This window comes from Crocodylus porosus, unplaced genomic scaffold (genome assembly GCF_001723895.1).
Source record: "Crocodylus porosus isolate Cpor-Errol unplaced genomic scaffold, CroPor_comp1, whole genome shotgun sequence".
Lineage (NCBI taxonomy): Eukaryota > Metazoa > Chordata > Crocodylia > Crocodylidae > Crocodylus > Crocodylus porosus.
In genome coordinates, this window is record NW_017728918.1 from 105,179,732 (window position 1) to 105,196,522 (window position 16,791).

Genomic DNA, 16,791 nt, shown 5'->3' on the forward strand with positions numbered 1-16,791 from the left:
AAGGCTTGCTTCCGCGCCGCCGCCTCCAACAACCGAGCCTCTTCGTCCTGCTCCACCACCTCCATGGCTCCAGCAAGTCAGCAGTCACACCACTTCACAGCTCATAGTACCCTCCCGGGCGGAGGGAGCTCGTCTACAAGGTCACGCTGCTTCCCCTGGGGAGTTCGCCTACGTGGTCACGCTGCTTCCCCTGCCAGGTACCACCCTCATGGGCTGGGGTCCAAAACCCCACACACCAGGCCTCTCCAGCACAAACAGCTGAGCCCCACTAGCACCGCTCACTGTGCCACTACTGGGCACCCAGGACCCCCAGATTATTGGGGAGCTCCCATGAGGCCTCCTCACACCCCTACAGCCTCACCCAGTTCTCCAGTGTAACAATAACAAAACCTCAGCCAAGCAGCTGCAACATAAGCAAAAAGCTCACTGGCTTATAACATAAACCACACCCAACACTGGCTCTCACCAATACCTTTCTCAGGGGTTCTCTCCCTCCCCTCGCATCACTGCAGCAGCCAAACTGATACCGTAAGCACTCCAACTCTGGCCAGAGGGGAATTACTCACTAGGCTCTGGCCTGGGCTGTTTATAAAGGCCTGGCCCAGCCCACTTCTAGCCAGCTGACCAACATTAGTTGCCCTGGCAACCCTCACCTGTGCTGCCCTATTAATTGGCAGCTGTCCTTATTACTGTTGCTAGTAGCGAGCAATCCAGCGCTCTGCTACATGCTGTTTTGTGCTTTCATTTTTGTCAGCGGCCGCAAAGCTCCATTCATTCAGTGGCATAAGTTTTCTCAGGCATCAGTGTAACCCAGGGATCCCCTTACTTTAAGGGAGAAACAGCCACAGGGAAGTCCCAAGGGGAGGGAAGGTTGTTCATTAATGGCTGCAGAGGAGTACCCAGCACAGACCCACAAGTTACAAGTATCTATTGCAGGGCTAGTGGCTCAACAATAGGGCTAGGAACAGAAGTTACACATAAACAGGTTTAAGTCATCAGCAACTATTTTAAACCTGTAACAGAAGAGAAGCTCAGTGCACATAAACCAGTTTCAAAATGGCCGAAACTGGTTTAGATGAACTTGGTTGAATGTAGTATTAGACTTAACTGATTTAGGTCAAGCTGGTCTATGGGACTACTGTCTCAGACCCCTTCTAGGTTTAAGTTAAATCACAGTCCTTCAGCATCCCAGCATGCTTTCCAGCCCTGGGCTAGGCTGGGCTGTGCTGTCTGCTCAACCACAGAAGGGTTGTGGGTGGTTGTGGAGGCAGGGACTGCCTCCCCTTTTCCCCTTTCCTGGCAAACCCCAGCTTGGATCTGGGGCCAGGGAAGGGGGTTAAACTTCCTTTCCCCTGAGTACAGAGCTCCCTTGCTCTGCTAAAAACTTACTGCAGGCTGAGATTGTGGACTACAAATTCCAGAGGCACCTGGAAGCAGGAAACAGAAGTGATGAGAAACCCTGCAGAATCCTATTGTTGTAATTCTGGACTGCAAATCTCACAGACCTTGGGGGCAGCAAGAAAAAAAAGCAAACACACAACCTATGCTGGCCGTATGTCAGAGAGCTGTGCACACCCCAGCTTTTGGCCTGAGCCACTGCAGGTAAGTAGCTGCATTTCCTGAATCAAAAGTTAATGTGTGTCCAGTTGTTTCTCAGTTTAATATCTTCAGCTTAGACTAAACTGCAAAGACTGAATCGATTTAGCCTTGTGGCTTTTGACTGTCTGTACTTAGCCTAGGATGGTAGGGCAGAGTCCTGCTTGCGCAGCAAGGGCACTGCTAGAGAGTAGCAGCACTACGCTGCCCTGGAGACTGTCAGGCCTAAGTGGAAATGCCTAACTGGAAGGGGTGGAGCTTGTAAAGCCTCATAAAGCCAGTCCCTGAGGCCAGACAGGCAGTCTGGCTCTGCAGGTGGCCAGGAGGTAACATTCAGGCTATTTCAAATCAATGTGAACCAAAGGAAAGCAACCCTCAGAGTGCCCTGACAGTATTTTTTCTTTATAACAAGAGAAATCCAGTCCCAAAGATTGGACTGATCTCAACTGTAGTCAATACGGAAGGTTTAAAACTGTATTATAATCTGGGGTTCACCACTTCCAGATTCAAACAAAAACAACACTTATATTCTAATAAAAATAAAAATGATATACCTAGTATAAACAAGACTGAAAACTGCTAACACAACACACCCTACAGAGTTGGATTAATATGAACTAAATAAAAGTCATTACAACAAGACTTTGAAGTTAGTTTACAATTTGTTTCATCTGATCTAGTTTTGAAAAGGCCAGGTCAATGTTCAAATGAACAAGATGAAACTCTAAACTAGGATGTCCAACTCACCTTGCGTCCCAGGCCAAATCTGGGCCATGAGTCTCCAGGTGGGATAGACCTGGCCCAGACCACAGAACACGTGGCAGTAGCCACCATAGCAGCAGTGGGGCAAGCAGCTGCAGGCCAGGCAGCTAGACTTGTGCTGTGGCACAAGTGGTAATGAGTCAAGCAGTGGTGGGGCAAATGAGACAGACCTCACTCTTCCTCCTAATGTTGATGGCCACATCAACCAGAGGCCCAGACCCTGCTGGTCATGTGCCCAAGTTCCCTGGCTCTCTAGTAGCTCTGCAGCCTGGATGGAAGAGCTTCACAGACTGGATGTTAGATACCTCTGCTCAAAGCCATCCTCAAAACAGGAACTCTGAGCAAAGATCCAAATTCACTCACATCCCTTGCAAGGGTTTCACTCTATTGCACGATCAAAAACACAGCCCTAAGCTTCCCTGCTTAATTTGGCTGATCCATGGCTTCCCCAAAGAACCTCTTCCACTGAACTCAATACTTTCCCTATGTATTCACTTCCATCTTACATGAAGATAACCAGGCTAACATGCCAAGGTATTCAAGCAGAAATTACCATGAATTGAACCTGAGTTTTAGGTCCTAAGCCAGAGGTAGCTCAAGAGAAAACCCTAAACACACTAGTGCTACACTTCAAGTATTTGTGAACAAAGGAAAAGGGTTAGGGAGCAGAGAGAAATTCCATTTGAAAGCCAACTGTTCCAAATTTTGGAGAATACTTTAGCTTGTCTTTACAGCAAATTGCTTTTTTGACAGAAAAGTCTCTTAATACTTTCCTGATTACTGAAAGCTGAATGCACTTTTGCAGGAAAGGATTTTGCCCACTCGGAGTGTTACTAACAGATTTTAAGTCAATTTCTGTCAAGGCACCTCTTAAAATTGACTTAAATTGGTGGAGAATAAGTTTTATAGCTTATATAATGTTATATGTGAAGTTTCCTCCCCTAATTTGACATTTCCCAAAATAAATACAGGCAGCCAGCATTAAAAATTGGTATCATAACTGCAGAATTATTTGGTTGTTCAGTATCTTTAACTTCTGCTGCTGGTTTTGAATCAGAGATATCTAAACTTCACTTTATGGTTACTTTTAATCAAAAGTCTTATTGAGCTTTTTATATATGGGATTGCCATTTTTATTCACTCACGTTCACTATGCCTAACTTGCATGTTTCCCCTTGCTAAATATAAAACTTGCATACAAAGTGACTTTCAGAAAACCAAGGATAATGTTTGACTCATCCAACATTAGTTTTCTAATATCTAAGTGCCCATTAAGGCCTTTGAACCATGTTTGGTATAACCATTTTTAAATACCACATAGACCAGAATACCTATACTATCTAAGAAAGATTCTTTTTCTCTCTTCCCCAGTTTTGATACATACTATATAGAAGTGAAAAATCCCCCTTGAAAAAAAAATCCTTAAATAAGTTAAAGCATTGGGTTTCTCTCCTAAATCCCATTATGGAGGAGAAGGGGGCAGAGTTTGTGTTCCCATATGTGTTCCCACTCTTCACTTTGGTGATACCTAGGAGTGCTCACAATGTTTTCTATGACAATATCTTCCTGTCAGTAATATGTGCTTCAGTGTTACCAGGCTTTTTAGAATTGCTCTCCAAATGTTTTTTCCCTCCTCATCTTTCTTTGCCAAAATTCCAAATAATTGGAATTGAATATTTTGACTTTCCATTCCAATTCAAAATGAAACCTAATTTTGAAATGAGTTTTCTGTTGGCTCAGTTTCATTCCTCCAGCACAAACATGCATCTTCTCATAGCTAAATTGCCACAGCCCTGCCCTTGCACAAAACTACCTTCATGAATAGGAGGTGCAACGCCCTTTCAGTTCCCCATAGAGTACTTACTCCACCAACGAGGCTTGCATCTCCTTGGGTGGCAAGATGCTCCAAAGTACAGATGTGGAAGTAAACATAGCCCAATACTTCTGCAAGGTATTGGGTTAAGCTCTCAGCAGTCTCAGACAAGTGGGCACCTACACATGGGGTGGACCTCTGCTCCGATATGTAATAATTAGCACATCAGAGCAGACTCAGTTAATCAAGTCTGTTGCAAGTCTGCTGGAGCATGCTAATTAGCGCTCTCCAGCAGCCTCTGTGTCATGTGTATTCAGCGTCCCCACACCTGAAAACATTTGTGAAGAAAATGAAAGGGATAGGGCACAGGGAGAAATTCCATTTTAAGGCCAACTATTCCAAATTTTGGAGGATGCTTTACATTGTCTTTACAGCAAACTGCTTTTTTGACAGAAAAATCTGTTAACACTTTCCTACTTACTGAAGCACAGGATGCTGAATACATGTGACACTGCAGACAGTTTAATTAGTGCCCCTCCTCGCCTTCCATACACACATGTATAGATACCCAATGTTACTGTTTCATTTACACTTGGATCATGTTTTTGTGCCTTTGCCAACTCCACCTTTATCTATCCCCATACAGCCTGACAAACTGTCTAACCAAACTTGGCTCTATACTTTTCAGCTGCCCATGTTCTATTTTCTTAATCTGTAATTTAGTCAGGGCATGCAATTTTGTAACTTTTTTTTTTTTTACATTTACTTTTTTGAGGGTACAGTCCTCCAGGAATTAAACTCCTCCTTTACCTCTGAGTTGCTTTTCCTGTAATATTTAGGAAAGACTCTGGGTATGGACAAATGTATGTTTGTAACAGCTTCTAAAGTGGGGAAGGAGATATTGCTCAGGAGTATGCAGCAGCTACTATATCTGCATGGGACTTACAGTAATACATATTGGATAAATCACCCTAGCTTTGAATCTGGATAAGTAGCCAAACTCTGACTGTATCTTCTTTCGACTGGTACAGCAAACCAGCTGTTGGCATCCAGGGTGAAATCTCCCTCCCCACTTGAAGCTGTTCCAGTTGTATTTTTGTCTATACCCTTTCTCTGTGCCTGCTCAGAGGCTGGAGGTAATTACTAATTGTCTCAAACATCAGGACTCTGGAACACAAACACGTTCTCCAAATCCAAGACTTGTGGATAAACAAGTGTTTCTGATTTGACAATCGTATTATCTGAATAGGGTTATTTGGGGGTGGGGGGGCGTTAAACATAGCTGAATGTTTAACATATCCGACAAGATGCTTGAATCAGTGTTAGCATAAGCAGCAACAATAAGCAAAAAGAATTATCAACTTTTGCACACCCAGGACATTTTTAGAAGTGACAGTAGAAGCATCCTCTTCCTGGCCTGTTCAGCTCATTTACTAGGGGATTAAAATATTCCTTTCTTTTCAGGATTTATAAATCCAGTCTTGCAAGTTCTCAAGATTTTCTTGAAAATCTTAAGATAAACACCTTTTACTCTTAAAGCCCCAGCTGCTGAAAGATATATTTCAGTTTTAAAAAAATCTGCATTTACAACTATCACTTGGCAAAAAAGTGATGTGAAGTCTCTCTCTCATATATATTTCTAGACCATGGGAATAAAAATATTAGCCTAAAACTAAGAATGTTTCCTCCTCCTACTCTGCTTCCTGATGAAGCCATAGACAAAACCACAATGGTGCTATTCAGAGCTATGCTTTTATTTTGTCCAAGTATCTCTGTCCCTGCCACATTTAAAGATAGCAGCAGCTACTATGACTACTGATTTAGATTGAGAACAGCAGCACATAAGGTATCATAATATATTTCAAGAACAGGAGTCAAAAAAACCCAAACTCATTCAATAATGGATATGTATTTCCCATTCTGACACATTTTTCTACTCGCCTAAGTAGTATCACCACCAGTATTTTTTTTTAATCAATGCACATTTAATACTTATCTAATTGAGGCCCTCAGGAGAAAAAGCAAATTACAGAGGAAGTAAAATCCCTCCCAAGCAACAAGTATGTAATTTTTCAGTAGTATTATGTGGATGCCTGTATAATCTGACAGTGAACTGATAAGCAGCCTGTAATTTGATTAATCCTATGCAACTGCTGGTGTCTAAATTAAACTCCATTTGGCATACATCTCTAAGAGCAGCAGCTTCCATTCTATGCAGAAAGAAAGAAAGAAACAAACAAAAACACCTGGTGTGCGTCCCTTGAACTAAATCAACTCCTCTTGTACATTTTGATTAAAAAAATGTTTTCCAGTATGAGCGTTCTTAAGATAACAATCTGAAAACTGTACTATTTGCAATACTTACAAAACCATTCCCATCCTCATCAAGAAATGGATATGCCTGAAGCAATGCATTGACAACAATGTTATACTGCTGACTGTTTGGATATCTGTTTGAACAAGATGAAGAGCAGATATGAATTGTTTGCATTTTTGGCACTTTGTCTTCAATCTGAAATGCATAATGTAGGTATGGTCAACTGATGCAGTATTTCTGACATATTTCATATTAAATTGCATTAAAGGAAAGGTTATCCTAAAAGTATTGCATGGGGAGAACCTTTAGAATTTAAGCCAAAGTCCACTAAAGCCAGAAGTCTTTTCATTCACTTCAAAGAGCTTGGAATCAACACTCTTCGTCATTTAAATCTCACATAGAAAATGGCTTAGAATCATCTGAGAAAGTTCATTTCACAGTCTGTTGACAACTCCAAAAAGAGCAAATTCAAAACAGCTGTACTTACAGTGATCCTTCCAGGTATTTTGTCATGTCTGCCTGTAAAAATTCAATAATCCTTATTCTCATGCTGTGGTCAGGGCACTTTCTTTCTGCTAATATACATTTGACATCATAAGGGAACTCAGGCAAAATGTATGAATTTGTCCACTGCAGTGTCTTATGTCTTGCAAAAACAGGCTTCATATTTTTTCTAGAGAAAGAGAGAGAGAGAGAGAGATGAAATTAGCCAAATTTATCAGATTCTAAAATAGTTACATTTTTCCTATGTTGGAAATAGTGGGAGGAAGAGAGGGGAGGAAGCACACCACAAACCACATGCTTTTATACAAAAGAAATCTATGACCATACTGGTTAGAAGTCATTAGTTTACTTTTCCTGTCTCAGTCCCTATAGTAGAAAAATAAAGCTGCATTTACAGCATGCAATAAAGTCTTTGAAGATGTTAGAACACTTGCATGTTAAATCAAGTGCTAGGAAAAGACTGCCAAACATGTGATCAGTAACCAAATGTGCACAAAGTATGTTTTATGCCAGAACCTATGTGGATACTTGTTTTTAACAATCAATGTTTCACTGCAATCAGGAAGTGTGAATGATACTATGTTTATGAAAAATATCAAGATGCAAAAACAAACAAATGTCTCAGAACTGCAAGAGGCAGTCTAAGTTTTAAAGATGCTAGAAGCCCTGCAAGTTCAATGGCTCTCATGAATTGCTGAATGAATTTCAACTGACATCTTGTAAGAGTGTATTGAGAGTTATGGAAATTTCCTTTTAAAATAAGATTAGCACAAGCTGTGACTGAAATTTCCTTTTAAAATAAGATTAGCACAAACCGTGACTGAATTAACAATGACAATTATTAAGGCAATTATATAAGGAAGGTGAAAGAGAGACTAAACCAGTGGTTCTCAACCTTCTTAGATTCAAGATGCCCCATAGAAGATGTCAGCTCTTAGTTTGCACCCCATTTTTGACTACAGAAAAATAACAGAGGAATTCTTTTGTTGCAAAGAAAGATCACAGGTCAAGACGTTGTGACACTAAGGATACTTATTTGAAATCTCTGGGTTTATCTTGTGAATCATGTTTACACACTGAACAGTATTAACATTGTGTGGCACCACATAGCACCCTTGGAAGAATCACTGGACTAGTCTGAGGTCTAACACAAAATATACATCTTTTCATGTCTCAAGTTCTCTCCACAGAAGCCACTAAGCCACAGGTCTGCCGGCATTTCTATATCAACCAGAAGCATGGGAGAAACAAACAAAGAAGAGTTGCACCTAACCAATGTAGCTATGCTAGTAAAACCTCCACTGTAGAAGCTAACAGCTTTTGTTAGCTAAGCATTTATTCAGAGGGATGGTGAAGTGGCGAAGCTATTATGGCAGGAAAAAACCCCTTTCTATGTACTTCTCTAGGTTACAAAGCTCTGCAGGGCCTGCTGACTGGCTGCTGAGGATAGCAAGCTTCCACCTTTGGCATCAGCCTGTAAACCAGCCAACAATTCTGCCTGAAGGTGTGTTGTGGTAAGCCTCCCTGGATGTTGTGGTTTTTGAATTCCAGTTTGCTCAGCTCTGCTAATACGCTCAGGCTTTGTGAACTCTGTTCAGCTTTGGCAACCTGTGACATAGACTGTGCCTCTGTAATTCCCCTGCCTGTAGCCTTCTCCTGTCCTACCCAATAAGCCAAACTGTCTATTGTCTGGTCTTTAGCCTGTAGCTCCTTTGGATCCAACCTTGTCACCTACAAAAGCCTCTGTGCTCTCTGAACCAATTTTTCTAAGGCCTTGTGTAGATGAAATGAGAGGCATGTGTGCACAACACTTTAAAGAGGGTTAAATGCTTTTGCATCGCTTCAATGGTGTTGGTGTTTGTATGCTTTGGCAGTGTATTGCACAGTAATTCCAGTGGCTGTAGCAAACTTGGCGGTGTAATGCACCTTAAATGACTATGAGGAGTTTTAGTTCGCTGCCCTACAGCCGTGGAGTGAACCACCAGGCTCTATGCAGCTCAGGGGCTCTTCAGGAAGCTCATGGTCCACCCAAGATCTTTTTCTCCCCCACCCCGCAAGAGCCTGCCTGTGCACCTAAGCTGTGCAGGGTTTTGGTGTTTCCCTCTGTGGCTGTGGTGCCCCCCGGGACCTCCTGAGTTGGGTGCCTACAGGCAGGTGCTGCCTGTGGGGGCTGCCACTACCATGGGCTGGACTATCACCAGTCACCACCCCTCAGCCCAGGGATCGCTCCACCTGCTGGCAGCTTGCCCTCCTCTCACCACCACTGGAGAGGCAGGTAAGTTCAGGTGTGTGCACGACACTGGGGTTTAAAGAGTCCTAAACTGAAGCGATGTTTTTAAAAACCTACCGCTTCAATTCAGGTTCTCCGTTTCATCTACACATGTCCCGGGGTGCTACCCTAGCTTCACCTTCAGACTAACACAGCTAATTACCCCTCCCTCCAGATCAGTTTTGCAACTGATACTTGGTTAATGGCATCAAAGGCAGAAAAATACAAAAGTGTAGGTGTGAACAAACATACCTTTTAGCCACTTCAAAAAGGAAAGGGGGAGCTCCTGTTAGGATACAGCTATTTACATGGGCCTGAGTCTATAGGGAGTGATACAAGTTAGTGAAACTGCCCTCAGTTTGACCCTGGACAAAGCAGGGTTAAAGTTGGAGCAGTTTTACTACACCTGTAGTGCTATCAATTCATGCTGATTTAGCAATTGCATCATAGTAGCTTGTATCAGTATTCATTGATAAAAGTACAATTATTACACCTGCCTGTACCCCATACCAAGCGTGACAAACAGAGGAGTAAGAATTGTATACCTAGGCTTAACCATATTACAGAAAAAGGTATGCAGTTTTTTAAATCAACCTTTTTATCTATAATTATACATATTGACTGGAATAGAGACATCCCACATAGATGATATGGATGCCTCCAATATTTGCCCAGCTTTTCTGAATGGTATTTATTCAAGGAGCTGTGCAGCCCATGATTTTTGATCCTTTTGCTTTTTAGTACCACCCACACTGATTCAGCTTCCTCAGTGTTACTAATAATAGAAGTCCTAGAGTAGATGGGAAGCCAATTATCACCAGTGATTTTTAACCAGCATTAATTAATCCAGTTCAAGGTAGGTCTATTTGACATTAAGTTCAAACCATGTAGCTAGCTTGCAAACTATCACACAATAAGATGGGCAATGTTGCTACCACTGTTAGAGCCAAACCAACCTTAACAAGAAAGGTGAGAAGTTTTGGAAGTTGTCACCAGGCTCCATTAGAATTATAAACTATTTCTTTCCACTGCATCAGCTCATTGAAACAAAGCTGGTTAGCTTGAAGTCAAACTCCTAAGTAAAAGTTGTGAGTCAATTAAGAAAACTTCCCTGGAAACCAGCATGTCTGCTTCCATGGAAACTGTTACTTCCCATCCCCTTCAAAGCTTCCCAGCACATAACAAGCACTCCAAGCTCCACAGTACCATTGAAGTCTCTCTCAACTTTGCCTCAGCCTACACTAGAGTACATAATTAGTTTTCAATCTCTAAACAAGGTATGAAAAAAAATCTTTTAATTTCCATGAACTGTAAGGAAAGAAATATGTTAGATTTAGGTGACCTCAAAGATGAGTGGGTAATTATAATAAATAAGTCAAATAATTTAAAAATTGAATAGCTGGGTCAGCGAGAGAGAGATGCAACTCCACACTAATATCCTTCCTACATCCAGAAGCAACTATATAGAAATGTTCACTTAATTAAAACAGAGCAACATTACACCTATGGTTAAACTAATGAAATGTGTGAGACTAACTGGTTCAGAGGCATAAACTACTTGTCAGATTTAACAGGCTGCTCTTACACATTATGTGGAGAGCTCATAGAGACACTCACAACACTAGAAAAGTTATACCTGGTTTGCAGTAATTGTGAAGCTGCAGTAGTGCTAGTTAGGTACATAAACACCAATGTCCTAGCTGTGACAGACCAAAGTGAATTCCTTCAACCACATTCATCAAAATTATTCTGATCTTCTTGCTCTTAAGCTTCTTTTCAGTAGAGCAAACTCTTTATTCCAAACTTTTTGTTTTACACCTTCAGCCTCCTGATCCCTAACCACTACCTTCACTGCTTTCACCACTTTTACTCCAGTATTTGTTGTAATGCCGTGTGTGTACCTTGGAACAATTCTATATGCATCAATTTTGTGTATCTTGGATTTAAAATATTTGGAGAGTCATCTTTCCTTGATTTCTTTCAGTGCTAGAGTTAGAAAAGCAACTTGTCCTGCAATATATACAGAATGTTAATCCCTAAATGGAATCAGTCAAGTCATTTGACAATTGAATTAGTCTTCCCATGATTTCTGATTCCCCTCAGCCCTCACCACGGTGGCTGCAACAGTGGTAACTTTGTCTCATATTTTCAGCCTTCAGTACAACGTTTGTCCCCAGGCCTTCTAAACAAGGGTTAATAATTTTGGAAAATGTCTATAGCTTTCCACTTGCAGTGACTAATTCTCAGCAAGAATGCAACAAGGGAATTTTATAAATAATTATAATAATTGCCTTAGTTATAAACTTCGGAGTCCAAAACAGCTTATGCTGTAGTAGATTTCTTGGATGTAGATTCATCACAACTTCATGCATATGGTAGCCATTTGCTAGTTTTATTTTGTAATTTTTCTCTCCCTGTATAGAAGATACATTATGCTGCTCAGTGGCTTTTGAATGAGTCTTTCCAGGTTGCCAACATGATTTTCTGACACGACTGAACAGCACAATGATTCTCCAACTTGACCAAAAAAGATTGTTTATTTTAAATATTTTCATATTTGAAGAACTTTCTTAGGGATTTTATTGGATTTTCCCATAATTAATTCTCAACTGCTGTAGTAAATTATAGCAGAAACTTATTTTTAAAAAGAAACCAAAGGAAACCGTATAGCCCAATTGCATATTCCAGAATCTAAATCAAGTAGAGTTGTGATTTTTGCAAAGTAGCAGAAAAAAGTCTGAGAAGCAGTTCAGAAATAGGTGACCATGAGTTATTACCAACCTGGGCAAGTTCATTTAACTTCAAGGATGGTGCCCTTCCTCCACCCTTCTGCACCAGAACAACTGAGGATTACCCCAATGGATCAAGATGGGCAATGGTTCCCATCCCAACCTTGTCCATTCCAGGGACCAGATTAAGCCAGATGGAGTATCTTCCAGCCTTGCAATATGTAGCTCATCCTTCTATTTTCATTCTCTTTTCACTTCAGTAGGCATGAACGACACGTGCCCCCGGCAGCTGGGGGGGCATAGTGGTGCTGGTGGATGCGGGAGTGCAGTGGCAGCGGTAAGTGGGGGAGCTCCCGCAGATGCCACTGGCACTAGCATTGGTGGGAGGAGGGAGGTAAGCACCATCCAGGGGTCAGCGACCACCCACAGATGCTGCCAGCAGTATCAGTGGCAGGGGTGGCGAGTGACACCTGTAGGCACTGCGTCAATGACAGTATCATTGGCACCTTTTTGTAGGGGGTGCGTGTGCACCCATGTGAACCTCCTAGACATCACCGCTGTCAGTAGGGGAAACCCTCCTAGTACCAATCACTCACCCATGTCTTCTTTTACAAGGGAAATAAGATTGCAGTCATTTTCTTAAAATACCCAGCTACATCTTTACTTTAACTATAACCTGTTTTTACAGCAGTTCTGGTTCAGATAGGACAAAATTACAGTTCAGGTAGTGTTCCATTTCAATTCAAAAAATACCAGTGGGAACCAGTTCCCTGGTTCTAGTTTGACTCACTGTAATAAGCACAAGAACATCCATTCTGGCACCTCTTGCACACCAAACCTGTAAGGAGTCAACTGAAAAAACCTATAATATCCAGAAGAGAAGGCGCTACCAATGATCACTCCAATGGCAGGGAATTTGTGAGGTAGAATATATTCAGAGGATAAAAAGAAGTAGATTCAGAAAAGCCTTATTGCAAACAAAGATTTGACAAACAAGCCAGTGGAGCTTTTCTTTTAGAATCATTACACTGGCATTTTATGCAATATATAAAAATTTCAGGTTAAAATAGTAAGTAAAAAAAAATCATCCAGGACCTAGTTAGATTTACCACTGTCTTTTGGTTTTCCAGCACAATTATAAATATATTTTCTGTGCAATATCCTAACACTATCTAGGTTCAGATAATTGATGATTAAAAAGTATGTGTCAGCAAACGATGGGCAGATTAAAATGAGAACGTTTTAGATATTTATTGATATTGGATGAACACTTAGCACATAGAAAGTGGGACTGTAACCTAAAAATTCCCTCCCATATTTACCCTAATGAAGTTAGCACATTAGAAAGGATTTGAAAGGAAAAATTGATGTCTTGCTTGTGCACAGAAATCTCCCCTGCATGAATTATATCACTCCAAGGCATTCAGAATGGAAGCCCATTATGCAACACCTCTTGAAAAGCTATGAAACACATTTTGAGAAAGACAGAGAATAAATCTTTGTCAGTAGCTCATTCTTCAAAGAGAACAATTTGAGTTTCTTGAAAGACACAGTCAGACGGGGGTATGGAATATATATCATTTGATAAAAATGAACCTTGAGGAAGTGTGTATAGAATATATGCCAATAAATATGTTTATTTTGTACAGCAGTCTCAAGTCTCCAGAAGCAAAAACAGCTGCTCTCTTAATAACAAGGCCAATTTAGACTGCCTGGAGCTGTGCAGGAGCTAGTGCTTAGACACAGAAAAGCAGATATGGAAAATATTCATCAGCAGTTTTGTATGTTATGTGGGTGATTTCAGAGAAGAGCTTTAACCTTTACTTTGAGTGCTCAACTAGAACACTTTGCCCATTGATTTATTTGTTCTTGACCTATTACTGAAAAAAATTCTACCATCACAGCCTGCAAATTCCTTCCTGACTATGAGTTCACAGTGCAGTTTGGTGCTTCTTTTCAATACTGGAAGAGAGGGTAAAGTATATGAGGCATGCTGCTCTTAACCCTGATTTTTATGTTTAAATGATCAAGTTGATGGTGGTCTCTCTTGACCTCTCTGTAATACTGAGAAATATACTTTGAAGAAGGCTTTTAGGACTTCTCTACATAGGGAAAAAATACAGTGTGTATTCATAGTGCTGTAGTTTCTATAACTCTCCATATGGATGAGGGCATGGGCGCATGAACAAATTACTGAGACACAAAGAATGATGGAGCTTTATCATGTGTCAACAGAGACACTTTGCAGGCTTGTACTGCAAGGTAAATGAAAGATAGCATACCTCAATGAAAGAAAGCTGCCATGGGTTAAGGGTACAGGAACTTGAAAAAGTTACCTTAAGATAAAGAAAGCAAGGATTTATCACAAATCAGCTATTCTGTGGCATTGACAGCTAAGCTGCCACAGTTTTGGCTTTTGTTCATTACAGGGTAAGAGCATACACAAGCAGCTCACATAGAATAGCTGGTGCATGGATTGGTTCATTTACATTGCTATGCTGTTTACACTGTGTTTCAAGTCTGTACCATAAAAGTAAAAAATGCATCACTAGATGATAAAAAGTTACAAGAAAACCAAGGTCAAAAACACTGGGAAAAATATCAATTTAACATTATGCAGAATTACCAAAAAAGTAGCCATTATTGATCTCAAGGGTTTTTTAAAAAATGTTTAATGATGTACTACATGCCCATTTATCCTACTGTGGTGGATAAATCCAAATATACCAGGTATAAGTTCTCCCTGGGAGTGAAAAAGGAACCTTCAGGTTATGTATTCCACACTTCCATCCTCTCCACCAGCCCAGCTCAGGATTTTACTACCATGAGCAGAAAGAGACTTAGTTAGCTGTGTTAGTCTGCAGTCAACTATAAGACAGGGTAGATTTTCACTTTATAGACTAACCAAATATATTAATTGCATATATATATTAGCACAAGCTTTCATGAGCAGAAGCTCACTTCATCAGATGCTGCTTTCTGTACGTATTTCACAGTATCTGATGAAGTAAGCTTCTGCTCATGAAAGCTTGTGCTATATATATCTCTATCTAGTATCTATAACCAAAGATATAGATTTACTTTGATTAATCTATAAGGTGCAAATCTACCCTGCCTTCTATTTTACTTACACACCAACCAAAGATCCACCCGTACTAGTTTATCAGCTTTTCTGTTGTGCTAATAGAAGCTTTTAGAATAGGGGTTGGTAGGCTTTTCCTGACATAGGATGGAGGCTGCAACTCATCTGTGGCTGTGGGCTGGAATTCTCTGCCCCCTACAGTGGCCAGCTGCTTGTACTCACCCTTGCTGCAGATTCCTGACCCCTCTGCAGCAATGGCAGCACAGACGTAGCAAAGCAATGGGCTCCAAAGTAGACAGGAGCAGCAACATGGTGCAGCTCCATGCTATCATTTCCTGTGCAAGATCGAGGCTTTGTGAATTAGATATGGCTTTTGTGTCATAGGTTGCTGACTCCTGTTCTACAGCATACACCTTGTTCAGCCCCTTAGCAACTTGTATACAGCCAGCATAGACACCTCAGACCTGTGCAGACCTGTGAATGTCAAGACTATCACCTAAAATTCAACAGTTATCATTTCAGGAAAAAATGTAATCTCACTGTGTAGCCGAACCTTACATATTTTAATGTCACAGGGCACATCTATGTGTGCTATTAAGGTGATTGAATAAACTCCATTGCAGTTTATGCCAGAGTTTATTGCTCCTAGCCGCTCTATTTACATGTGCACCCAGGACTGCATCATGTTGGGCCAGGGCAGAGCAGCTGTGGCTGGCAGGGTTTCTAGGGGTCAGCCTGCCAGCCCAGGGCTGCTCAAGCCCAGCTCAATGCACTGTAAAGGGTCTGGCTGGGCCAGCAGGCAGCCCCTGCACTAAAGTACCCTCATGCCCCAGGCAGCACCATCAGTGTCTACAAGTTGTGAAGCAAACACACACACAGGAAGGTGGAAATGTGACTTGTGCACGGGGTACTTTCTTCAACTCTCCTGCCATGCCCTGATCTTGAGATGTTATCAGTACCTTAGTGAGTACACGAAGGTATGGAGACTTCTGGGGTTCTTCCTCCCCTACACCCCGTCCACATGCCAACCAAGCTCATGATGGTGTCAGCAGTCCTGCTCTCAGACTACCCTGGTCTGATGTCAATGGCACACACCTGTGCCCTGGTGATGCCTGGTCCTCAATCAGTTTTGGCCCCCAGGTCTTCACTATTCTCGTCACATAAACCATGGAGTTTGAATACAGCTTCACAAAAAAATAATTAATTCCTGGATTTACTTGGAACAATAAAGTCCATATGCAATCCTGGGTCAGCTGCAACCAATTAACTCAGGGGTCACCCCACATTAACATCACACCGATTAATCCATGGGCTTCCTTTAATTAATCCTCATTAAAACCCCCCCATCCTCATTAAAAAACTAGGCGACTGTGGCACTGATGCCTACACATTCAGATGGATTGCAGATTGGATGAAGGGTTGTACTCAAAGGGTGGTGGTTGACAGGTCATATTCGACCTGGGGGAAAGTGGGCAGCAGAGTCCCCCAGGGCTCGGTCCTTGGTCCTGCGCTGTTCAATGTCTTTAGCAGTGATTTGGATGACAGGGTGAAAAATAACCTGTTTAAATTTGCTGATGATACCAAAATTTGGGGTGAGGTGAGGACACTAATAGGGAGGGAAAGGCTGCAGCAAGACCTGGATAGGTTACAGGGGTGGGTTAACAAAAACAGGATGCGTTTCAACACTGAGAAGTGCAGGGTGCTGCACTTGGGCAGTAG

General features: G+C 41.5%; 1 protein-coding gene across 1 annotated transcript in view; it reads right to left on the reverse strand.

The window, feature by feature from the left end:
* SAMD3 (sterile alpha motif domain containing 3) overlaps positions 1–16,791 on the reverse strand; it is a 67,285-nt gene that overhangs the window by 43,627 nt on the left and 6,867 nt on the right. The window contains exons 5-6 of the mRNA XM_019538028.1: positions 6,976–7,161; positions 6,537–6,621 (exon numbers count right to left, since the gene is read on the reverse strand). Of these exons, the coding sequence (XP_019393573.1) occupies positions 6,537–6,621; positions 6,976–7,161 (271 nt within the window). The remainder of the gene's footprint in view (positions 1–6,536; positions 6,622–6,975; positions 7,162–16,791) is intronic.